The sequence below is a fragment of the Plecotus auritus genome (genome assembly GCF_963455305.1).
Source record: "Plecotus auritus genome assembly, chromosome: 1".
NCBI lineage: Eukaryota > Metazoa > Chordata > Mammalia > Chiroptera > Vespertilionidae > Plecotus > Plecotus auritus.
Window position 1 is genome coordinate 146,585,372 of NC_137770.1, and position 27,457 is coordinate 146,612,828.

General features: G+C 37.3%; 1 protein-coding gene across 1 annotated transcript in view; it reads right to left on the reverse strand.

Moving 5' to 3' along the window:
* Positions 1–27,457, reverse strand: part of MALRD1 (MAM and LDL receptor class A domain containing 1) — a gene marked incomplete at its 5' end in the record, with an annotated part of 676,620 nt that overhangs the window by 539,964 nt on the left and 109,199 nt on the right. Inside the window, one exon of the mRNA XM_080679375.1 lies at positions 17,231–17,336. Within this exon, the coding sequence (XP_080535501.1) occupies positions 17,231–17,336 (106 nt within the window). The remainder of the gene's footprint in view (positions 1–17,230; positions 17,337–27,457) is intronic.

Below are 27,457 nucleotides of genomic sequence, written 5' to 3' on the forward strand. Positions count from 1 at the left end.
AATAATGTCCAAATCCTTAATATGGTTAAGCTAATCCCCCCAAATCTCTGTGCCTCTCTTGTCTTTATGCTCAAGCTACCTTTATTATTTCAGTTTCTTTAATAAAGCAAGAATACCATTAACCCAGCCCTAACCGGTTTGGCTCAGTGGATAGAACATCGGCCTGTGGACTGAAGGGTCCCAGATTCGATTCCGGTCAAAGGCATGTACCTTGCTTGCGGGCACATCCCCAATAGGGGGGTGTTTAGGAGGCAGCTGATCAATATTTCTCTCTTATCGATGTTTCTAACTCTCTATCCCTCTTCCTTCCTCTCTGTAAAAAATCAATAAAATATATTTTAAAAAAAGAATACCATTCACCCATTTTAATGCCTTACCACAGTCCTTTTTTTTTCTTTTCAGAACACACCATTTACTTTGACCAAGCAATTCAAATTTATTCTATCACTTAAAAAAAAAAAAAATAACGTGACCCACATAAGTATAGTCAATTGATCCTGACAAAAAAGCAAAAGCATCAAAATGAATAAAATATAGACTTCAACAAATAATGTTGGAACAACTGGACAATCACATGAAAAACAATAATCTAGACACAGACTTTACATCTTTTACTAAAACGAACTAAAAATAAATCACAGGCCTAAATGTAAAATGCAAAACTATAAAACTCCTACAATATAACATAGGAGAAATCTTAGATGACCTTAGGTATGGTGATGACTTTTCAGATACAACACCAAAGGCAAGATCTATAAAAGAAATAATTGATAAGCTATACTTCATTGAAATTAAAAAATTCTCTTCTGCAAGAAAATCTCAAGAGAATGAGAAGACAAGCTCAGGCTGGGGGGAAATGCTTACAAAAATATATCTTATATAGGATTGTTATCCAAAATATATAAGAGAAAAAAATTCAACAGTAAGAAAACAAACTTTTAAACTTTGTTTAAAAAAAATTGCTCAAAGATTTGAACAGATACCTCACCAAAGAAGATCTGCAGAGGCAAATAAGTACATGAAAATATGCTCCATGCCATATATTATCAAAGAAATGAAAATTAAGACAATAATAAATACCACAACACGCTATCAGAATGGTCAAAATCCAAAATACTGACAACAACGAATGTTGGTGAGGATGGGAAGCAACAGGAACCCTCATTCATCATTGGTGAAAATGCAAAATGGTACAGCACTCTGGAGACAGTTTGGCAGTTTCTCACAAAACTAAACATGCTATTACCACATGATATAGCAACTATGTTCCTTTTTACTTATCCAAAAGAGTTGAAGACTTATGTCAACACAAAAATGTGCACACAGTTGTTATAGAACTTTTATTCACATGGAATACTGAATATTATTCTGCTATAAAACGAAATGTTCTATCAAGCCACGAAAAGACATTTAGGAACCATAAATTCATATTAAGGAGTAAAATAAGACAATTGGAAAAAGCTATATACTGATTCCAACTATATGACACTCTGGGAAAGGCAAAACTATGGGACAATAAAAACTAACTGGGATAGAACAGGGGCTGGATGAAAGGGGGGCAAAAGGGTCACCTGTAATACTATCAATAATAAAAAAAAATCCTGCTATCTCCACACTAGGGCCAATCACAGGATGAATCTATAACTATCACATACCATCCTATAACTCCCATGTATCTCTCAACAAACTTGCATGTATATATTAGTGCATTATAATTCTCCCCACTAGATTGGAATTTCTATGAAGGCAGGAACCATATATGCCTTGTTCACTGTAACAGCTATAGAGCCAAATATAGTACTTGTTAAATATTTACTGAATGAATGAACTAACCACAAGGTTATTGTCCTATCTCTCCAGGTGCCCTCCGAAAATACCCACTCCTTTATCCCAGTGGTACATAATTAACTCCCCAGGTAAAAACTGTTCTAGCTAGTTGCCTCACTCTTATTTTTATCAATAATTTGGTTCTGCAATTAAAATTCTGCTCCTAAGGCCTTATGGAATTTCCAATTCAAGTCAAGAAATACCTTTATTCCCAAAGTTGTCATTAAGCCTCCTTCCATGCTTCTTATCTCAGATTTCTATTCATGCCTATCTTAGACCCTCCAATTGCCAATGGTGTAAAACTAGCTTTTTCTGTTAGTTATATTTTATGTGTATTTTCTATCTTCTCATCTAAATTGTAAACTACTCCATAGCATGGCAAATATTCCAAACATCTTTGCATACACTATACACTTTTAGCAGATACTAAATACTTATTTTTTAAAGCCTTTCTTACAAATGCCCTAAGTGTGAAGAGGTCTGCATTACTTTAGAATCTTATAAATTTAATCATCCTGGAAAACTTAATGACAAAATTAAAATCAACCCTGAGATTCACTCTGCACTCTCACCTCCACCATAGTAAGGGACGTGAATTTCATTCTCCTTGGGCCTCCCTTTTCCTAACTATAAATTAGTTAATATGTGTAAATACATCTCAGACAATTTTAGATACAAAATAAGTGCTTTATAAGTGTGTGGTAGTATTTATATTATCATATGGTTTTTCAGGTACCTTTAAATCTATATATACTCCAAAGAGAGAGGTTTACATCAACATTGGAAGAAAATGTAAATTTCAGTATCAACAGTAGTAAAGTTCTGCAAGGCAACAAGACATTGTTTTCTAAGAAAACTTGGTGTTAAATAGGAGAGAATCATTTTACCTCCTTATACTTCTCATCACATACTTTTCTAAACTGAAAACAGAAACAAAATGAACAAGAGTAGTAAATATGAGAGACAAGAAAAGACTGGTGTAGAATGAGCTTACAAACAACAAAAAGATACTTAGACTTCTAATTTATAATTTTAGAGTAAAGAAGAACAATGATCTTACTGAAGAATAAAAGCCAAAATGTGCTCAAAGTAATGCATAGAATTACATTTCTTCATAGATTCAAAAATGTGTTATTGAAATTTAATCTTAAGTGATCATAGAGAAAGACGTTCTTATTAAATACACAGATTATATCCTCAATAGAATTTTTAACTAAAAAAGAAGAATCGTGTATTTTTTAATCTCTAGTATCTTATCTATTATTTTATCTCTACTACACCGACTTTCTCCAATCCAAGAGCATAACTGTCTACAGCAAAGATTGATAAAAATATCATGGCTTATTTACTAGATTTTACTTGTCTACAGAAATATTTTTCTCTTTTTGTCCCCTCAGTGATCAATGGCTCCATAAATGAGAATGAATGGACTTTTTTCTCCACTTCTTGGTTTTATGTAACAGAAAAGATGAGCCTTCACCAGAAACAACTTCCCATTCTAATATTTTACAATTACCTCTGTCAAGGGAGGTTTTGTGTGTTTTTTTTTTTAAACTGGAAAACAACATCTAGATTTAATTTGAGGACAATATAAAGAAGAAAATAAGAATCCAGTTTACTGCCCTAGCTGGTTTGGCTCAATGGATAGAGCGTCAGCCTGCAGACTGAAGGGTCCCAGGTTCGATTCCAGCCAAGGGCACATGCCTGGGTTGCGGGCTCAGTCCCCAGTAGGGGGCATGCAGGAGGCAGCCAATCAATGATCCTCTCTCATCACTGATGTTTCTATCTCTCTCTCCCTCTTCTGTCTTCTCTAAAATCAATAAAAAATATATTTAAAAAAAAAAAAAAGAATCCAGTTTACTAAGAAAAAAATAACATCTTTTTACCACAATAACTTATTTATTAACCAATTTACACTTAACAAAAATGTAAGCTGTTAAATAATTAGCAAATATAGGTTTATTTCAGATATTTTCCCATGGAGTCAAGCCTATATAGAAGAATCCTATCAAATAAAAGACTAATATGCAAATTGACCGTACCTCCGCTACACCCACAAGCCATGCCCACAAGCCAATCAGGAGAGAATATGCAAATAAACCCAACCAAGATGGCTGCAGCCACAGAGAGCAAGAGGGAGGCTTGGGTTTCCCTGACAATGGAGGAAGCCAAGCTTTCCGCCTGCCCTTGCCGGCCCAGGCCTCCACTCCAGGCTACAAAGTTTCAATTATAGAAGATAAATAAATCCCAACAGAAATGGCAGCAGCCACGAAGCTGGAGAGAGTAGGAGGCTAAGGTTGCCCTAGGCAATGGAGAAAGCCAAGCTTCTGCAGCCCTGGCCGGCCCAGGCCTCTGCTTAAGGCTACAAAGTTTCAATTATAGAAGATAAAAAAATCCCAACAGAAATGGCTGCCACCACGGAGCAAGCAGAAGGCTTGGCTCTGCTCTAGGCTACAAAGTTTCAATTGTAGAAGATAAATAAATCCCAGATACTAGGTCCTCCGCTTGGGTCGCCAGGGGGTGTAGCTGGCCTGCAAACCACCACAGGCCCCTCACCCAGGCCTCCCCACACTCCAAGGGTACCCCCACCCTGATCTGGGACACCCTTCAGGGCAAACCAGCTGGCCCCCACCCATGCACCAGGCCTCTATCCTATCTAATAAAAGAGTAATATGCAGATTGACCATCACTCCAACACACAAGATGGCTGCCCCCATGTGGTCAAAGATCCTGCCCCCATGTGGACACAAGATGGCCACCACAAAATGGTCAGCAGGGGACAGCAGTTGGGAGGGAACAGGCCTGCAAGGGAGGGCAATTGTGGGCAATCAAGCCTGCAGGAGAGGGCAGTTAGGGGTGACCAGGCTGGCAGAGGAGGGAAGTTAGGGGTGACCAGGCCTGCAGGGGAGGGCAGTTAGGGGTGACCAGGCCTGCAGGGGAGGGCAGTTAGGGGAAAACAGGCTGGCAGGGGAGCAATTAGGCATCAATCAGGCTGTCAGGGGAGTGGTTAGGGGGTGATCAGGCTGGCAGGCAGAAGCGGTTAGGGGCAATCAGGAAGGCAGGCAGGCAAGTAGTTGGGAGCCAACAGTCCTGGATTGTGAGAGGTATGTCCGACTGCCTGTTTAGGCCCAATCCTACCTGGATCAGGCCTAAATGGACAGTCGAACATCCCTCGAGGGGTCCCAGATTGGAGAGGGTGCAGGCTGGGCTGAGGGACACCCACCCCCTGTGCACAAATTTTGTGCACCGGGCCTCTAGTATAAAATAAAAATCAGCAGCTTATTTTCACTTCTTCGTAAAATAAAAAGTAATTTGTGTAATAAAGAGAGATGCATTATTTTAAGAAGACTTTAATTTTATAATTAATTTTAAATATGTTGAACCTTACCTAAGAATATCTTCTCAAAAGCATTTTTTCAGAAAACATGTGAAAAAAAATACAGCCCCCATTAGAAGACACACACACACACACACACACACACACACACACACACACACACACTGGTTTACAGCCAGTAGGCAAAGGAAGAAATTATCCACCAGAATGCATCCAAAAAAATAAAAAGGGTACATTGGAACCAAAAAAGAGATTTTCCTTACTCTCTATGCCAGTGGTTCTCAATCTTTCTAATGCCACGACCCTTTAATACAGTTCTTCATTTTCGTTGCTACTTCATAAGTGTAATTTTGCTACTGTTATGAATCGTAATGTAAATATCTGTATTTTCCAATGGTCTTAGGCTCTACAGCAGTGGTTCTCAACCTGTGGGTCGTGACCACTAGCAGGGTCACCTAAGACCATCGGAAAACACAGATATTTTCATTACAATTCATAACAGTAGCAAAATTACACTTATGAAGTAGCAACGAAAATAATTTTATGGTTGGGGGTCACCACAACATGAGGAACAGTATTAAAGGGTCGCGGCATTAGAAAGGTTGAGAACCACTGATCTATGCTTTGTGGCATAGTGTGGATCCACCCTGTATTCTCTACTTATAAAGCCTAACATTATATGAACTAGCTAGAAATGTTTACACAATCCGGCTCAGTATCTTCACTCAAAGCAGGGCAAAGAAAGATGGATTTGGAGCTATGACACAATCAATTTATAAATGGCACATTTGGCTAATGTCTAGTCTGTAATTGGTGGAACCCTGTTTTAAATCCAGTCAATCTGTTAAGAACCCACACTCTTAACCACACATTATTTCTTTAATCACATTACAGTTCATAAATTTGAAATGTGCTGAATTACCTTCAACAAAACACAATAGTGTGTTTCAGGAACTTAAAATATTGTTTTATAGACTTGAAAATAAGAAGGAGATCATATTGGCAATGGATCCATGACCATAGTGAAATGAGTTTAAAAAAAAAAATACCAAATGGGCCCTAGCTGGTTTGGCTCAGTGGATAGATCCTCAGCCTGAGGAATAAAGGGTCCCAGGTTTGATTCCAGTCAAGGGCATATGCCTGGGTTGTGGGCTCGATCCCCAGTAGGGGGGTATGCAGGAGGCAGCCGATCAATTATTATTGATGTTGCTATCTCTCTCTCCCTCTCCCTTCCTCTCTGAAATCAATAAAAATATATATTTAAAAAAAATAGAAAATGAACTCCCTATCTCTGAGTCTTTATTTTTATTTTTTGCCTGCTTCTTTTGCAGAGCTAATTTTATACTGGAGATCTGTTTAGTCATAGAAATGGTAATTCTTCATCCCATTTTTATGAATCTATACGTTAAAGATTCTAGCAGATACAGTAGTTTGGAGAAAATATGCAATCAGCATCTAAGTTTGAAAAAAAGTAAATTAGAAAAATAATAAAACATTTCTTTTTCTATACTGTATGACCTATCTTTCCTTAGGCTTTATTGAATTCAAATACTAAGTGTTGGCTTATGTTGTTTTTCCCATAAGCAGAGAGAAATGTAGAAAATAAGAAATCATTTAGACCTATTTTTAGCAAAAAATCACATGCATTTCAGACTAAACAGTTTTTAGATAGAAACGCATTATAGAGCTCAGAAAAAGTTGTTTGAGAATATTAAAGTGTCTTTACTAAGTACAGATTTGGCTTTCTCATCTGCATTTCATAGTATGGATTAGAACAAAATGAATATATAAATAGCTCATTCAATGTGACATAACAAAATGTATCATTGATACTATTTGACACGTGAAATTTTCATTTCCAAGTATAAAGGTTACTTTCTAGAACTAAAGCAAACACTATATAAAGTAGTATTACCTATATTAGTCTTTGAGAAAACTAAATATTTGTTTACAAAAATGGGACCTTCTGAACAGTATCTTCATGACCATGAGAGAATTGAAAGCAAATTTCAAAATGCACGTTAAGCACAGTGTAGCTGGAACCCTTCTACTTTGCTGGCATGACTGCTTATTAACATAATAACCCTTTGACCAAAAAAAAGAAAGGGCAAAATGCACTATGTCATTAAATAACCATTTAAACAAAAATTCAATTTTAGTGCCTATCCTAAAATAATTCAAATTAACAATTTAAAGCTAAGAAAAATAGAGAGATGTACTTAAAAGTGATGACAGTGGCATACTGACTTCAAATAGCCTGTGCAGGGGAAACAAACTTTTCAGAACACTGAGATTGCTTGAACACACCTGGGCACTCTGCTCTCTGTCTCCCTCTCAGGTCCCCAAACTTTCTTAGGTTTTGTCCTACTGATGCCAAGTTGGATTTGAGAGCTCACATACCCAAATAATTTGAAACATTCTCTTAAATTAAAACATAGATTATTTGTCAAAGTTCTTCATAAATAACAACATAAACCCATTATAAAATCACTCTGGCATGAATTTTGCCAATATATTTTTACCAGGCACAAATGGAAATCAGCGCTTTACCCTGCAGCCCACCCTATTAGGGTCTGAAGGCCAAGGAAGTTCTGCTAAGAGATATTATATCTGCCCAGCTATGTAGGTTCTTCAGTTCTTCAGTTATCATAAATAAATATTGGAGACACTTAATTTAACATCATTATCAGTGTATGGTATTTTTAACTGTCCAAAAAAGAAAGAAAGGAAAGATGTGGGGAGAGAGGGAGGGAGGGAGGGAGGGAGGAAGGGAGGAAGGAAGGGGCTCCTTGAAAACCTGTACAAGTAGATTGCAATTTAAATAATCCTAGTTTTATGTTGCAATTAATGAATATAGAAATGAATATAGAAATTCACTTAAATTGTTGGCGGCAGCAAAAATGGCACCATGTGTTAGACTGGTGGAGTCAGACCAAACCTTGGTTCAGCAACCTTAATACTTGAATTCTGGCTAAGAAAGAATTCAGAGCCAAGACTCAAACTATAAGAGAACATTTATTTAGAAAGTCACAGGGGTAGAAGAAGTGAGTGACATAAGATATGGGCTCAGGAAACAAGTTACAGAGGCAAAAGAAGGACCCTTGGAGCTTAGGAAACAGACAAACAAGAAAAATGCATGGGGGCGGGGGCAGGGCGTGATGTGGGTGTGCTCCATAGAGAGCATAGCACTGGGTTCAAAGTCCTAATGGCTTTTAAGAGCCAGGATCTTAGGGACACTCCCAGAGAAGGATCTCAATAGGATATTTATCAGCCCTCCAGGTGTGTCCTTTCCGGGTCCTGGCCTCTACGGATTGGTCGGTGCCAGAGCAGAGGATCATTAATCAATGCAGCTAGTGCTAATGTCACTAGCGGCATCACCCCACCTGGCCTTGCTCCTTTTCTGGGCCTGAAGCTGCAACACAACTGAGGCTTAGATGGATCTGATGGAGAGTCAAAACCTCCTTGTCCTGGAGGTGCAACCCACATTGACTAGCAACATGCCAGGGGAGGAAAGGTCAGAGGAGAGTCTGAACTGCCAGAACAGTGATATGGAAGGCCAGGCGGTCTAAACCACATGTTAACAGTGATATGCTAATAGAAGAAAGGTTACACTGGGGTGAAGGCCTTCTTCTCCCAGTTTTGCTCTTTGCTAGGCACCTGGACTCTTCACTCTGGTGACCTTCTGTACCTGGTCCATATCCCTAGCTCTGCTCAGGTCTAACGGCCTATCACAAAATCATCCAAGGTTTTCAACATTCTACAAAATGACAAAATCTCCAGGCATCCCAAACTTTTTTTTTTTAATCCAATAAATTTTTAAAATTTCTTTTACCAAAATTGGTTAAAATATACTAGTGTGTGTTTTCACTAAAAGGTTTGAAGCTATTTCAGAGGCACTGAAAACTTAGTTCTTAGTACGTTTAATAACTGTTGTGTGGCAGGCCATAATCACTCTTATCTAAAAGAAAAAGAAATCAAGTTGGGTTAGCAATGTTCATAAAATGAGAAAATTATAATAAATTGCATCAAAATATTAAATATTTAAAATTCTGGAATATTAATGTTCTTTTTAAGGAGGATTTATTATTTATGAATAGAAATCCTGCGGGTGGTATTGTCTTTTTCAGCTTACAGAAAACATCTGTTTTTTCAAGCAATTAAGTTCTCTATGGGGAAATTGATATGCTGGTATTTCAAGGCTAGATGATTAGCTTAAAATCCATGTACTTCCTTCTCTCCTTTTTGCTGCAAAGAGACAAAAGACTCTTATCCTTACTCCTCTAAATTTTTCACTGTGCCTTTATCTCATCTCTACTCACTGCCAGAATCTTTAATGCATAGGTTCATAAAAATGGGATGAAGAATTAGCATTTCTATGAGTAAACAGATTCCCAGTATAAAATTAGCTCTGCAAAAAAAAGCAGGCAAAGAAATGAAAATAAAGACTTTAGAGAATTGGAGTTTATCTGCTAATTTTTAACTCAATTCACTGTGGTAATGGGCCCATTGCCAAATAGTGATCTTCATCTTCTGTTCATGTCTAGAAAATAATCATTTAATTCCATGAAACATCCTATAGGAATTGAAGGCAATTCAGTACATTCAGATTTATGAAATGTAATGTGATTAAAGAAATAATTACTAAAGAGAATGGATTCAGTTTTGTTGTTATTTTGAGGACATTAATTGTTTAAACTTCTATATAGAATTAACTAAGTTATTATTTGGTCTCTTAGGGACCTAAGTAAGAGCATGAGTTCACCTCCAAAAGTGAATTTTTTATGTCTGGCTTCAAACTTCCTATTGCTCAAACTGATCATAAGGGCAATTCTTCATTTCTGGCAAGTATCATTCTTAATTTAATGATGACCTTGAAAGGATAAAAAGGCTAATAATAAGTGCTTAAGAATATAGGTTTGTGAGGCACATGGCTTGCATTAAAAATGGGATCCCACTAATGAGGAAGAATGCTAGCTATAAATGTACTAGAGGCCCGATGCATAAAATTCGTGCAAAAATAGGCCTTCCTTTCCCTGGCTGCCCGCACTGGCTTCCCTCTGGCACCCAGGAATCGGGCTTCGATCTGGCCTCCAACAGGCACCAGGGATTTGGGCTTCCCTCACAGCCCCAGCTTAATTCAGAAAGACATCTGGTCTAATTAGCATATTATGCTTTTACTAGGGGCCCAGCACCCAAAATTGCGTGAGACCCAGAGTCCCGCGGGACCCATCAATGCGCCTCCTGGTGAGTCCAGTCATTGGTCGTTACGGCGTTACTGTGTTACAGCCACAGGCCTTTTATAATATAGATTATTATAGATTGTATCTCAGCTCCTAAAGTACGCTTCTTTGCCCTGCTTTGAGATACTGGAGCTGGACCCTATAAACATTTCTCTTTTGATTAGTTTGCACAATGTTAGGCTTTTCAGTACAGAGCACAAGATGGGTACCATAATAGAAGGAACTTTATTTTTTCTTCCAGAGTACTTTTTTTCCCCTCTTGCCCTGTAACTGCCAACAATGTAAAGTGACCCTTCAATTAATTTTTCAGGCATCCTGGCGGAGAATTTCTCCCTTGCCTTGACCCATTGGCTATGAACCAAATCCAGCCCACAGCATCCCAGCGGATTTCCCCACATTCCAGGGTTCCCAGTCATACCCTCTACAAAAAGTCTAAATCCTAGTGTTGGGATGTAGGCAGAGTGTACTTATCCGAATGTAATCTTTCCTTGGATTCACCATCTCAGCTCTAGATGTAGAAGCTTCTCCCCAGGTTTGTTACTCTTTTCCTTTATATTGTTCTCTTTTTGTAGTTAACTACTTTTTACTAATAATAATTCTTTATATTAAATCTTCACTGTTCAAATTTCTCATGTGGTTTCTGTCTCCTGAATGGACACTAACTGATGAGAAAGTCTGTAAAATGAGGATAATAATAGTGCCTACCTCTTAGATTGTTCATGATTAAAAGAGTTTATGTAGATAAAATTCCTAAACCACATGTATATTTGGTAGCAGTCTTAATGTATATCAGAGACAGACTTAGACCTGTTGACCCATCCCTGGCTGACTTGTCAATAGATGACATAGCAAGAAAACATTTTAAGAAATCTTGGCTGAGAAAGTATCTACCTTCCATATAATATAATTCTTCAACTCCTTAGAGTTAAAATAGCACACTGTTTACACTTTTGTTGTAGTCATATTACACTATAATGAAACACTATTAGACACTGCTAAAGTAGTTCTTTCCTAACAGACTCACCTTATTCTTTAATGAATCTCTTGATACAAAGTAGACATTAAGACAATAAAGGCTTATGGTGAGTCAAAGCATGGCTACCTTGCCAGTGTATCAAAACTCACCAATGGCCTTCATTTTTATCATGATTCCTATCTATGATCTGCATGAATTGCTGAAAGTCTCTCCAGCTCTGTGCTCCACCATGCCTTATAAATATGTCCATGCCCCCCATTTTCTTAACTGAAAACTACCTCTTATTCGTCCTCATTGTCTTCAATAGCAGTCATATAAATACTTTTACAAAAGTTTATCCACTAACAGCCCCCCTTCTTTTTCTTCTTTATTAATTTTCCAGAAATGGTAGGATTCCTCTAGAGCAACATCAGCATCATACAGAAAGAATGGAAACACAGCTTTGAAAAGGAGAAAGTTAAAAGAAATGCTGAAAGATTTAATAATATATAGAGATAGCTATGATCTATAGTTTTAAGACCAATTTATTTATTGATGCACTGTAGTTTGAAAGAATATAATTAAGCATTATGTACTTTCAAATTTTATATTCAAACACAGCACAACAGAAAGTAAGGTGTCTTCATTCATTTCTACTGCTTTAAAACTAACCTGGTTTGCTTTCTTTTTCTTTTTATTTAATTCTTTAATGTTTAAAGTATTATATATGTCTCCTTTTCATCCCATTGACCTCGCCCCAGCCGTTCCCGCACCCCAGCACATGCCCTCACCCCTCTACTGTCTGTGTTCATAGTCTTATATGCATGCATATAAGTCCTTTGTTTGCTCTCTTACCTCTCCTCTCCTTCCTTCTCTCTGAGGTTCAACTGCAAATCATTTTAGTTTTAAGAGGTCTCAATTCTGTCTTTGTTAAACACCACACACTTTAGTCTGCACTTTATATTCAGAGCGTGAATATGTACACATAAATCTTAGCCAACTGACTATTGCAGTGATGAAAAGTCACTAAAAGTAACTAAGTAACTAAAGTACTGACTCACCACAATTGGCTTCATCTGCTCCGTTTGGGCTGACAGATGTAAAATCACAGACCTTGCTGGATGAACTACAGCCTGCATCCTCACGTGGCACAAATCCACCTTTAAAATTAAGAGATGAAAAGGGTAAAACATCCTCTTCTCCTTCAACACATAAACAGAATACATAATTGTTTCATGACCACTAGTTTTTAAATAATGCTTACGATAAAGAAGCTGTACATAAAGCCAAATCAAAGTATAATTTGCTATTCCCATCATGTGTCTGGTGCTTCAAATGTAAACATGAGGCTAATTCTAAGAATTGCCCCCAAAGGGTTATAGCCATTTGCAATGCCAACTGAAGCTTTCAAAGGCTTTAATTAAAATACTGGGTTGAGCCCTGGCCCATTACTCAGTGGTTAGAGCATCAGCCTGCACACCAAAGGGTCACGAGCTTGACTCCTGATTAAGGGCAGTACCTGGGCTGCAGACTCAAACCAAGCTGCAGGCTCAAAGCTGAGGCAGTGTAGGAGGCAACCAATCACTCTCTCTCTCTCTCTCTCTCTCTCTTTTTATTTTCTCTCTCCTTCCCTCCTTTCCTTCCAATCTCTCTACAAATCAATGGAAAAATATCTTCAAGTGAGTATTACCAAAACAAAAAATAAAATACAGGGTCAAGGTAAATCTCTGGATATTTTGCCCCACAAATATAATGCACTATCAGTGGAATTTGGCATCTTTTTTAACTCCCCTTCCAGTCCTGTCCCATAAGGGACCCCTATAATTGCATATTGAAAAATTTTGCAAAAACAGTAGGTTTTTTTTTTTTCTTTGTGTAAAATCATTGGCCTTTCAGGAATAATTTATATAATTTTGGTTTAATTAGAATTATGCTTTAACAAACTGGGCTGATATTCAAATTGAGGCACATGAGTTTTGAGTTGATTTACAAAAAGAATTATCTGTAATTGAAATCAAATCTTCTGAGATTTCTGATAAGGTTAATTTTAATGATAATTTAAAATATTTAGCCACACCTTTGCCTCCAAGTACATCTTCTTCAATGCCAACTTTAATGCCTTTCTACTCCACAGAGCTTAAAAAGGTTTATTATAAGCCCAGGACATACATTCTGACTAATTACATGTTAACACAATATAAAGTTGGCCCATAGAATTATACAATCTCTCCAATGAAATAAATCTTTAATAGAGATCTTTCAACTAAAAGTTCTTTAATCCAGTTCTCAATTCAGAACTGTTTCTCCTATGTCATCCTTGTTTAGTACATTTACCTCCTATAAGAATGCAAGTTTCTCACGCACTATGTTGTGTAAGGAAACATAACTTCAGAGTATATGATGTGTCTGATTTCCACATGCAAATATTTTTCATGTGTACAGATAAAGAAAAATGAAGAGTTGCAGTGTTCAGGCAACATTTTTCATACCGTCCATTTATTAATTGACCCAGGAATAGGAGTGGCCAGAGGGAAACATCAATTAGTATTAAAATAACAAAGTAACTGCAGGCACAATATATGTGTTTCAATGTACTTGCAGGACTTAAATAATGGTTTCTGCACTAGCTGGTTTGGCTCAGTGGATAGAATATCAGCCTGTGGACTGGAGGGTCCTGGGTTCAATTCTGGTCAAGGGCACATGCCCAGGTTGCAGGCTTGATCCCTAGGAGCGGGTATGCAGAAGGCAGCCGATCAATGATTCTCTCCTCATTGGTGTTTCTATCTCTCTTTCTCCCTCTCCTTCCTCTCTGAAATCATTAAAAAGATATTTTTTAAAAATAAATAAATAAATAAATAAATAATGGTTAGACTTTCAAAAATGCCTATTTGACTATTTAAAATCCATTTTATGATCATATTTCCTTAATTTAAACTCTCTATAAAGTATTTAGTCAAAGAGTTGGCCAAACTCAATCTATTATGTAAAAACTAGTGGCCCAGTGCACAAATTCATGCACATTGAAAGGAAATTAATTAGAATAAATATTTTAATATCGCTATTCACCCTTTCTCTATAATAGAAGTGTCAACCAAATTCACGATCAACAATGACAGGTGGAAATACACACGTACAATTGGTGCCAGCAAGAGCTTTATATGTATCAAGCATGTGCAAGTCAACTTTGCCTTTTATAGATATAGAATAAACTTGCTTAATGAGACCTGCTTTCTGATTTAACTAAACTTTTTCCAGCCCAGTGAAGCACCCCAACTTCTCTTTCAGGTAATTGTCAGCTACACAGCAATAAATATCAACATGAAGCAGATTATTATTATAGATTACACAGGGAGAACAAAGAGTAAAATATTTAACTACAGTAGTGTTTGACTATATTCTGTGCAATGAGAAAACCTGAAGTCATTTTCAAGGTCCACCATTTCTTACTTCTTTTCAGTCACGTCACGTTTCTAAGATTTCTAAATCTCTGTTTTCCGGCTGATGAAACGAAAATAGGATTCCACTGAGTCTCCTATCTACCTACTCCAGCACTTCTGTGAGGATCAAATGAGATGAGGCATGGGAAAACGCTTCACAGACATTTGGTTAAAGCATGAAATGTTTTCACCTCTCTACAAATCAAGTCATGTTCCTAGGCTGAAGAAACTGCAAGGCAGCTGGTCATTGCTAGGGAGAGGAAGATGGGCATTGCTATGTGATGTCACTACCCGGATGGACAATTAGCATATTATCCTTTTATATATAATAGATATTATGTTTTGAATTTAAACAAAGAATTAGGATCAAGATTTAAAGTTTTGGCTAGCCTTAAGTCACTTTTCCAAACAATATATATTTTTTTAAATCCTAGGTGATTCTGAAACATGAATTTCACTACATATTAAATTTAATTGCCAAACAAAATTAAAATATAAATTATTTTTATAGAAGTGCTTTAAAACAAGCAAAATAATTAAAATTCTTTCATAATTTTTAAAATTGAAATACCTATATGTGACAATTTTAGCTTAAAGTTTAGAATATCATTGGAAGACAGACTGAAGTATAGATTGTGACATACCACAATTTTACTTTTTTCAAAATATATATTTTATATAAAATTAAAGCCTTCTGCACAGCACAAGAAATTATCAACAAAACAAAAAGGCAACCAACTGAATAGGAGAAGATATTTGCAAGCAATCCAATAAGGGACTAATACCTAAAATATATAAAGAACTCATACAACTCAACAACAACAACTAAAAAAATCCCAAACAATCCAATTAAAAAATGGACAGAGGATCTGAAACAGACACTTTTCTGAAGAAAACATACAAATGGTCAACAGACATATGCAAAGATGCTCAACCTCACTAGCTATAAAGCAAATGCAAATCAAAACTACAATGAGATATCCCTCACACATGTTAGAAGTGCTATTATCAATAAGACAAGCTATAACAACTGTTGAAAATGATGTGGAGAAAAAGGAAAATTCATATACTGCTGGTGAGAATGTAAATTGGTACAGCCATTTTGTAAAACAGTATGGAGGTTGTTCAAAAAATGAATACTAGAACTACCATATGACTCAGCAATCCCACTGCTAGGTAACCACCTGAAAATCTGGAAACATTTATTCCTAAAGCTATATGTACACTTATGTTCATTGCAGCATTATTCACAGTAGCCAAGACATATAAATAACCTTAGTGTCATTCAATGGATTATGGGTTAAAGAAGATGTGATATTTAAAATGGAATACTACTTAGCCATAAGAAAGGATGAAATATTGCCAACTGTGACAATATGGATGGATCCCGAGAGCATTATACAAAGCAAAATAAGTCAGATAGAGAAGGACAAGAAACTATATGATTTCACTCATACGTGTGATATAAAACAGAAAGCAACAAATGAACAAATAAAACAAACAAAAAACTTATAAACACAGACAACACTATGGTGATTACTAGAGGGAAGGGAGATAGGAGGAGGTGGAAAAGGGTAAAGGGGGTCAAATATATGGTGATGGAATGTGGTAAGCATACAGTGCAATAAGCAGTTGGTGCATTATAGAACTACATACTTGAAACTTATATAATGCTATTAATCAATGTCACCCCCAATAAATTTAATTTTAAAAAATAAAAATAAATAAATAGCCCTAGCCTGTGGTTCAGTTAATTGAGCATTGTCCTGTGTACTGAACATCACTGGTTTGATTCCTGATCAGGGCACATACCCAGGTTGTGGGCTCGATGCCCTGATGGGTGTATTCAAGAGGCAACTGGTTGATGTTTCTTTCTCTCTCTCTCTCAATCAATAAAAACATATTTTAAAAAATAAAATTAAAATATATATGTTTTAGTTTTCAAGGACATGTGATGTAACCCACATCTGGCATTAGGTATTAGTGAGTTATATTATTGAAGGACTCTAATGTATTTTATATTTTGACTAGAGACCCAATGCAGGAAGATTCGTGCAAGAATGGGCCTATCTTCCCCTGGCTGCCGGCACCGCCTTTGCTCCTGCCAGAGCCGCCTTTTCATTCCAGCCCGGAGATGCCTTTCTGCCTTCCCATACTGCCCAGAGTTCCGGAGCGGCTGGGGGAAGTGTGGAATGCCTGCGTCATCACCATGGCAATGATGCAAGCACCCTGCCCCACCCTCGGCCACTCAGCACCTGCACATGCAAATTAACCCACCATCTTTGTTGGGTTAATTTGCATACTCACTCCTGATTGGCTGGTGGGCATCGCAAAAGTACGGTCAATTTGCATCTTACCCTTTTATTAGTGTAGATATCAAGAAGAACTAGTTATTCCAAAGTTTAAAATTGCAATGACCATGAGATAAACTTACCTTTGTTTACTATGCTGGTACCTGAAATTTCACATCCCTGGGATATACTGATGTCATCTAGGGCAACGGAAGCATTTGATGATAAAACAGTAGCTTCTAAAATTAACTATAATTACAGAAATACAAATTATTAAAAATATACCGTAAGAACAAATGTTTTTGTGTAGAGAGAAGCTCATTTGCATCTATCTAATTTTAGAAAATTGTTTTGACCAGAACATTCAAGTTATAATTTAATAGTCACAACTGCTTTGACAGCATTTTATGTAACCTTAGTACTTTAGGTAACCTTGTTTCAATTAAAAGTTGTAACATTCATCAGTACTGAAGGATTTCCTTCCCATCGGAGCTATTAAGAGTCATATGCATTTAAAATGAGCTCTTTGGGATAATCAACTATGTGGTTTACAACTCAATTTAATTGAGATATAAATTCATTTGTAATGTGTCTGCTGGAAACAATGATTCATTTCCATATCAGAATATTTAAATACTTATATGTAGTATGTATACATATACATAATTTACATAGTGAGGTAAATCATATAATCTATAACCCTATACAGTGATTAGTAATATTCATATGCCAAAGCATCTAATTAAGTTTAATTTATTCTAACACTCTTAATAATGACTGATATAATTAATTTTCTTCTTGCTAATCACTCACATTATTCTGATGTTATTCCACAATCTTAATAAAAAAATAAAAGAAAGAAATTATGTCTGGAGTCTTAAGGAAACATACTGAGTCAGGTGGATTTTCCTGAGCAGGATGCAAGAGTGGTTTCTTTCCCGGGTTCTTGTCCAGATGGATTCAAAGAATGAAACCATGGACAAAAGGTGGTAGATGAAAAGGGTGGAAATTTATTGGAAACAAGTACAGACTCCCATGAAAGGAGGGAGTCCTAAAGGGGGTAACCCCCTAAGTTCCTTTTTTCTAAGGTTTATAAAGGTTTCAGTTCTTTCTTTCTTCATACTGCTTTCCAATTGGTGGAATATTAGCTTCAAAGCTCAAAACCCAAGTGGTGCTCCCCTTTTTTTCTCCCCCTTCAGTGGTAGAATTCTCTATCTCCTGTGAAAATCTGTCTTCCTCTTCCTCCCATTTGTTGGAATTTCTCTGTCCTCTGTGAAAGTTTGTTTCCTTTTTCTCCCCATACCCTGTGGCTTTTCCCTATCTTCTGTGAATGGATGTCTTCCTCTCCCTTTATCCTGTGGCACCTCTTTTCTTTCTCTGTGAATGTACGCCTTTTGGCAGCTCCAAGCCCTCATCTAGGCAGTCCTCATCTAGTCATTAGGACCCCTTAATTCCTAAAGCTCCCTAAACCTGCCTATTTTACCCCTAAAACTCCTTGCAATAGTAGGACCAACAGTCAAGGACACAGCTAATAGGTGCATCTCCATCTTATCAGGGAGGATCTCTGACCCCAAAGATCTTACATTTTACTTCCTATGATACATTAACAACTAACCTACACCAGAAGTGCTATATAAGAGATATGCATAATATACTAGGACTAGAGACCCGGTGCACGAAATTCATGCACTGGGGGTTGTCCCTCAGCCCAGCCTGCACCCTCTCCAATCTGGGATCCCTCTCACAATCCAGGACTGCTGGCTCCCTACCACTCGCCAGCCTGCTAGCCTGATCACCCCCTAACCACTCCTCTGCCAGCCTGATCGACACCTAACTGCTCCCCTGCCAGCCCAATAGCCCCCAACTGCCCTCTCCTGCTGGCCCAGTAATCCCCAACTGCCCTCCCCTGCTGGCCTGGTCACCCCTAACTGCCCTCCCCTGCAGGCCTGGTTTCCCCTAACTGCCCTCCCCTGCTGGCCTGGTCGCCCCTAACTGCCCTCCCCTGCCAACCTGGTCACCCCTAACTGCCCTCTCCTGCCGGCCTGGTCACCCCCAACTGCCCTCCCTGCAAGCCTGTTGCCCCTAACTGCCCTCCCCTGCCGGCCTGATCACCCACAACTACCCTCCCCTGCTGACCATCTTGTGGCAGCCATCTTTGACCACATGGGGGCGGCCATCTTGTGTGAGGGCCAATTTGCATATTACCTCTTTATTATATAGGATAATTCAAGAAAAGGACTTCATTATTTCTCTGCCAAGAATGTGAGACAAGATGAAAAAAGACCCCTAACTGGTTTGGCTCAGCGGATGGAGCATTGGTCTGTGGACTGAAGGGTCCTAGGTTCGATTCTGGTCAAGGGCATGTACCTTAATTGCAGGCACATCCCCACATCCCCAGTAGGGGGTGTGCAGGAGGCAGCTGATTGATGTTCCTCTCATCAAAGTTTCTAACTCTCTATCCCTCTCCCTTCCTCTCTGTAAAAAATCAATAAAACGTATTTTTTTTTTTAAAGAAAAGATGAAAAAAGATTTGGCAAAGGAGTAATAATTTAAACCTCAGTTATAATTACTGCTTCTTAAGATTTTGTTACATTGAGAAACTACTAATATTACAAGCAAAAGCAAGGACATGTGAACATGTATGGTATATTGGAAAACTTTGGGTGTTATAGAATGATGGGGTTTGAGACACTACCCCAAAATATGGCAACTTGGTGTATTGGATATTTTAAGCTGAAGGAATTGGAGAAATGTCATGTGCAGGATGGATTTTTTTTTTTTTTTTTTTTTTTAGGCTCATCGTCTAGATTTACTCAGAAATTGAAAGTAAACTGCATCATAATTGAATGAGTCCCCATGTTCATGTACAACTCTGAGGGTTATTTTACTCAGGCACACCTATCTTTGTGATCTGTTACCTTCCATTATAACTTTCAAAAAAACATATTTTGATCAAATTTCACTTTACCCCTTTAAAAGGGAGTCAGTAGTTCATTAATCTACTGAAAGATAATTCATCAGTTGGCCCCTCCAGATTCCCTCTAAGTCCTCCTTCATGCTGCTCTCTGCCCCACATGCTGTCCTGTTTGGGAAAAAGACTCTCTTCTGGATCAAACCTTAATCAGGTTTCTTTGAGCCCTCTTTTGTTTTTTTGTTTGGTTTTTTGTTTTTTTCCGACTATATTTGAAGTCATCATGGCGGAGTATTGGGAAAAGTTTTCAATTAGCAATAATCACGCCTTGGATAAATCTCATTGGCTATGATACTGCCACTGCCCAAAGCTAGAGCCCTCTTTTGGACTAGGCTTCAATCTTGGCCCCTGTCCTTTCTGGGCCTGTATAGCCCAGTTGTAGCAAGAATCCTGCGAAGTTAGTTTGGAGAGAATTCCCCATTCTTAATATTTGATCACTCTCATGATCTGATTAAGTTCCTCATTTCCCATCTTTGATGTATAATTCCTAGCCTGCCTTCTGCAAGAATACTATTAGGTAGGTTCAGCAAGAACCTCCCCCCCCACCCCCACTCACAGCCCCCATGTCTCCTCTTAAGTCATATTACACTCTCTGACCTCCCCACCTTTCATTCTGCTCCTTGGCTATGAATCCTCAACTGTGTTTGCTATATTCAGAGTTGAGCCTGATCTCTCTCCCATATTGTGATAGTCTTAATGTCTATTGAGAGAATCCTGAGTAAGTCTTTCTTACCATTTAAAAAAATCAGAATAATGTTTTCTTCCATAAAACTCAGTGGTCATTGGAGCATCCTGGCAAGAGATGGAAGAATGGGAGATCTGGGTATTTATTCCCCCAGAGTCCCCTTGGAGGGTCCATCACTCAGGTGAAAGCCTCAGCTCCTGTCAGAAGGTCCTCTCGGTCTGCTATAGACTGCTCCCCTCCTGCTCCTTCAGGTTTACAGTTACTAATGGAGGCTCATTGTTATCAGTCCTGGGCACACCACACTATTTCTACAGGATGAACTTTTTGATCTTCCCTTGAAGCAGATGATAATATGCTCATATGAAAGGTACCCTCCCTATACCTGGAGGAAAGGATTATCCTTATCTCTGAAGACAAAAGGACGAAGAGGGGAATCTGAATGAACAGCCTTGTTAAATGTCACCTAGATTACTACACTTCCCTCATACTCCTTGCCCTATTATATTCATGGAACCTCACATAAAAATACTCAGGGTTGAGTGTTTCATTGTGGCTTCATGTTCTTATGAAGGCTCACATGTCAGATAAAACTCACATTAAACAATTTTGTACACTTTTCCCCCAGTTAATCTGTTTTGTCAGTTTAATTTTCAGACCCAGTCATGCCTGAAGTGGTCTAAAATGGATAAAGAAAACTTTTTCCTCCTGTACATAGGAGAATGGGATTTTAAGAGAACAAAAAATTAATTGAAGCCTGGCCAGTGTTGCTTGGTGGTTGAGTTTCGACCTGTGAACAAGGAGGTCATGGTTCCATTCCTGGTCAGGGCACATGCCCAAGTTGCAGGCTTGATCCCCAGTGGGGGCCGTGCAAGAGGCAGCTGATCGGTGATCCTCCCTCATCATTGATGTTTCTATCTCTCTCCTTTTCCCTTTCTCTCTCAGAAATCAATAAAAACATTTTAATTAATTAATAGATAGAAAGGATAGATTGCATGAATTGGTGCACCCTAATTAGAGAGCAATTGAATGGCATCAATTTGAAGAAAAATTGCATAGACTACAAAAATTAATCCTACTTTTCAGCCTTTATGCTAGAGAGACATTGTTGGCATACACATGAATGCCTGTGCAGGAATGTTTATTTCAATGCTGGTTTTGATAATGATTGAATAGGAGTAATTCAAATGTGAGTCAATAAATTAATGTTGATATAAACCATTGGTAATTATGCCAGTTAAAATTAATCTATCTCTATGTGCTAATATGGAAAGACCTTCAATATGTGTTTCTGCATAAAAAAAAATAAATTATAAAAAAAGTTATACTATGATACTAAGAAGCTAGAAAAATTTATTGGCAAGTGGAATGGAGAAACTTGAGACAGATGGCTAACTCAAACTAGCCCTACCCAGCACCCTGCCTCACCTGCTTCCATCTCCCTTGCAGGATCACTGGCTAAAGTATTAAGCCCTCAGGACAATAAGGTTCTGATCAGCATCAAATAATCTTAGGAACAGAGTCCCAGGCCTATTGGCTACAGAGATAGAGTTTTGGTTAAACTAGAGGTAACTTCTAGGCCTCATTTGTGTTTCAGCTCCAGGCTCAGAAAAGCAACAAAATCAGATGAAGAAAGCCAAGGCTGACATCAGGTCCAGCTGTGATGACTAATGACCACTTGCCTCGGTGCCAACCAATCAGTAGACACCAGGACCCTGGAAGGGCACACCTGGAAAACTATAAATATTCTATTGAGTTCCTTCCCTAAGAACTCCCCTAAAATTCCTGCCTTTAGAAAACAAATAAAAACCCTTAAAACCAAGGACTTAGTGCACACTCTCTCTCTTAAAGCATGCTTTCTTCTTCCCTGCTTCTTTCCTAAGGAACGTATCTTTGCTTTCTTTCTCCAAGGGCCCTTATTTTGCCCTTGTAATTTGTTTCCTGAGTCCACACAACCCAGCTGGCTCACTTCTCCCCTGTAACTTTCTTTCCAAAGAGGCAAGGCAACTCTGCCTAGCTCACTCCTACTGATATAATATTGCCTCTTCTATCTTAAGACTTTCCTTTGTTTCTCTCTCCCCAGCTTTAATAAACATACTCTCAAAATCACCTGGACTTATTGTGAAATCTTTCCTGTGAAAAGTTAATAACCAAGAGCCCATATTGCCAGTAATAATACTATTAGGCTAAAAATACACGATGGGTTTCTAGATATACATGGTACATACATCATAGTACATACATAGAAAGGATATAGAAGTAAAAATAAACTGGTGTCTGTAGTTAACTCAAGATAAAGACTATGATGGGAGGTGATTGTGGTCAGGAGTGTATAATGTTTGATACTTTATAATAAGATGTATATAATTTTAAAAATTCTGATTAAAACTGGTTTCTGTGTAGTCTTAGCCAACTGAGAAATTTGGCCTTCATCCAAGAGGCAGGAAATAATAACAGGTTTTAAAGATAAATTTTAACAAATGAAATACAGGTATTGCAATTGTGATATATTTTATGGTTAACACCATTAAGTTATTGTAATTTATTTTGGAAAACTTTAATTTTGAAAGGATTTTCATTTTATTCATTATCATAATACATTCTGGTTGAAGTCAATTAAAATATAGATGCTTAATTCTTCAGATTTATTAGATAAGTGTTTGTTGATGACTATATTTGAAGTCCTGCATTGCCCAAAGACAAGCTGGATAAAATACAGAATATATGGGCAAGTCTCTGTTCTCCTAGAGAGGTGCATGATCCTATTCTTTGAATGGAGTGAGTGGGCCCTGGGATGAGTTGAAGTGGAATTGTGGGGTAGGTCTTTAAAATATGGTTTTATCATTTTGCCTGAAGGAAACCACTAGACTATTTTAGATATTCTTATTAAAATGTAAGCATAAAACAACTTTCAAAACAAATAAAAATGTCATTAAGTGATCTACACCTCTTCTTGTTAACTTCTATATAATTAAATTTAGGACTATAAAATAAAAAATATGATCTACCATTAATTAAAATCTCATCTGATGATTTCAAAATCATATTGGCTATTCCTATTTTTTATTGGTTGTTTTAACCAAGCTGATATCTTTATTTGTAACCCAATGCAGCTCCCTTTGGGAAAGACAGTACCTATTAATAATCAAGTAAGTGAAATAATTAAGTAAGTGAAAAAGAGATTGCTCAGAGAAGTGTTCAACCATGGATGAAGAAAGATTGAAAACCTCATTTCATAAGATTTTCAAGGCAATTTGAAAACTTAAACTTTAAATTGTATGTAGATGTCTTTCCCTTCTAAAACTATTTCTCAGGATCTTGTTGAAATTTGTTTTAATCAATTATGTTATTCCATGAATGAGCAAAATCATTTCTTGTTTTTGCTTCCAGGAACCACAATTTGTAAATGATGTTTATAATCAAGGGATTACTTTTTACACCTGTAAAACTAAGGGAAGCTTTTCCAGAAAAACACTCAACTAGCATATTTAGATTTTGGTTCTTGGATGTTTTAAAAATGAATAACAAGAACAATAAATATAAGTGAAAGAGGCAATGGAGAAAGCAGAAAGATATTAAGAGAAATTGAAATATAGTAATTTTTGAATGATGGTGGTATCAATAATAAGAGCAAGAGCTAACTTTTATTTAGAGCTTTCTACACATCAGGCACTTGCCTTAACCCTGTGAAAGATGATGCTATTTTTGCCTTCATTTTAAAGCAAAGGAAACAGAAGCTTAGAGTTGAAGTAATTGGTTGGAGGTCAGACATTTAGTAAGAAAAATATAGAGCAGGAGCCATTTAATGATTATGCTATATTGTATCACTATAATGAAATAAGGAAATAATCAGTCTTTAGCAAATGCTGCAGAACAAAACTACCTAGCAAAATAGATTTAAGAAAGCCCTAGATTAAGAAGGCTGAGGACATAGCAATTTTACAGAGACTAGTCCAGCCTTCTCCTTTGTATTATAAATCTTACTGAATCTTCAAATAATGTCAGGAAATTGTTATTGATTTCTATCATTGACTCTGATAAAGAGTGAAGATGGTATCAATCACTGTAGAAAATTTCACGAAAGGGTCATTTTAAAATGAAATCTAAAATATGACACAATTATATTTTAATAGGAAACTCAAAGAAAGTAGATCAACTGGAAATCAATAGCCAGTACTCAGAAAAAGTGTCAACTTTAGATATTAAAACTAAGAACAGCAGTTAGAGAGGAAATTCTAAATTAAATTAATGTATTTGTGTAAAAAGCTTAATATATCATGTGAACAGGACAAGCTAAAACATATTGGAAAGAATACTATTAACTATTTGACTTACATGCTTCCTGTAAAAACTGTTCAGGGGATGGAGAGAATATTGAACAGTTGTTAATTTGCTGTTCTTACGGAATAAACATAAGCCTAATCCTGTTCCTCCAGGAAGCATGAAAGCCCTACCTGACCAGGGTGCTTATTTCCTAAGGAAATCAAAGCAAATTGCACTCAGTTGTGATGTCTACTAGTACATGAGACATCAAAAGGACCACAGTGAATCAGAATTTCGTGACTACAAGGGAATACGAGGTCATAGAGTCTATGCCTTTCTCCTTTCCAATATATGGATTGGATTGGATTATATTGTATAAATATGTTCAGAGTTTAGTCACATTGAACTGATGGCCAAGCGATGACTAAGGTCACCCTTAAAGGATTCAGTCCACTAAATTTAAAGTGCCAAAAATGACTATTTCCAAGAAGATAAACTTTAAATATTCAAATATTTAAAAGCTAGATTAACTATTTGTAAGTATAGTATCTTTTCCATGTGTTGTTGATAGAAGAATGAAGTAGAGCCTAGTTAGAATCCTCATTCATATTTCCATATTTTTTGAATATACACTTAGAGAAATCAGGTTAAAACCAACATAACATTAGCTTTTTTTTTTTTTTTTCCTGCAGAGGATAAGAAATGGGATAAAAAGAGGTACAAAGAGGACAAAGCTGCATCTTAATGGGCAAACATTATTATTATAAGCAAATAAAATGTTAACATTAGTTAATTCTGACATGTGAGTACATGGGTATTTGCCTCACTCTGTATCTTCTATTTGTTTGAAATATTTAATGATATTTATATTAATATGTATTAAATAATACTGTATGTATATGTGTGTGTGACTGTGCATATTTATGTATTGTGTATTTTTGTCTCTGCCTGTGTTTCTGTGCATAAAATCTGGACTGATTCACACCAGATTGTTAACACAGGCCCATGATATTTTATCTAAAGTCTTTGGGGCCAGCTGGGTTTTAAAATTTGAATAGTTCAGAGTTGAGGCTGTTAATCTATTACATATGGGATGTATTACATGATTTCCTGAAGAAGCTTGGAGGCAGCGCTGTAAATCAAACCTATCACTAAAAGAACTGACTAAATACCTCACATAGTTCTGGTCAGGTTAAGTTTTGCCTTTAAATTCATTTTTCACATACTGCCTTCCAAATTTTAATTTTCTAAATTGTGGCTGATTATCCTGTAATGGGTTTCTTAATGGAAAGCTAATGGAGATTTTCTTGTTTTTCTTTTTATTCACCTGTAGTCTCTAAAACAAACCTGTAATATAGCCAAGTAATAGGAATAAGGAGCAGAGGCAGAGACAAAACTCTTACCTTCTCGGGGGTGAATTAAACATGGCTGAGGCTTAGCAAGAATCAAGACCATTCCCTCCCTTTGAAGGGCATCACAATCAAGCTGAAGGTGATTAGTGATGAATGGGAGGCCCCAACTGGGTAGAGAGAATAGCCAACATGTGGTGCTGAGCCCCCATGGAGGGGGATAAAGGGAGAAAGGAGAGTAGTTGGATAAGCCTGCTTTAGAAAACATCACAAATAAGTGGCTATAAAATTATAAAATCCTATCAAATCTACAAACTACTTAATATTCCCCAGATAATAAAGAGTAGTCTCAATTTGTACTGCAAAGCAGAGCAAAACAAAAACCAAAATCCTAAAGAAATATTAAAGAGAAAAAAAACTACACAATGCTGAAACTCCTCAATGATAATGATAGGTTAATGAGTGCCTTCAGGCTTAGAAAGGAATGGCTTTGGTCTAAATTCATAATATTTCTCAAATAACTAGTACTAATAGGACATTCTGGTTTTTGTTTTGTTTTATTATTATATTACTAGAGGCCCGATGCACAAAGATTCATGCAAGAATGGGCCTTCCTTCCCCTGGCTATCGGCACCACCTTCGCTCAGGCCAGAGCCGCCTTTCCGTCTTCCCACACTGCCCAGTGGCCCTGAGTGGCTGGGGCAGTGTGGAATGCCTGCGTCATCACCATGGCGACGATGCAAGAATCCTGCCCCCATCCATTTGGCACCTGTGTATGCATATTAACCTGCCATCTTTGTTGGGTTAATTTGCATACTCACTCCTGATTGGCTGGTGTGCATTGCCAAGGTATGGTCAATTTGCATCTTTCTCTTTTATTAGTATAGATTATGACTTTTAGAGCAATTTTAGGTTCACTGCAAAACTGAGGGGAAGGTACAGAGTTTCCATTATTACTCCTGCCCCCACCCATGCATAGTCTCCCCCATTATCAACATCCCCCACAGAGTGGGGCATTTGCTACAATTGATAAACTTACATTTACATATCATAATCACACAAAGTCCATAGTTTACTTTATGGCTCCATGGGTTTGATCCAATGT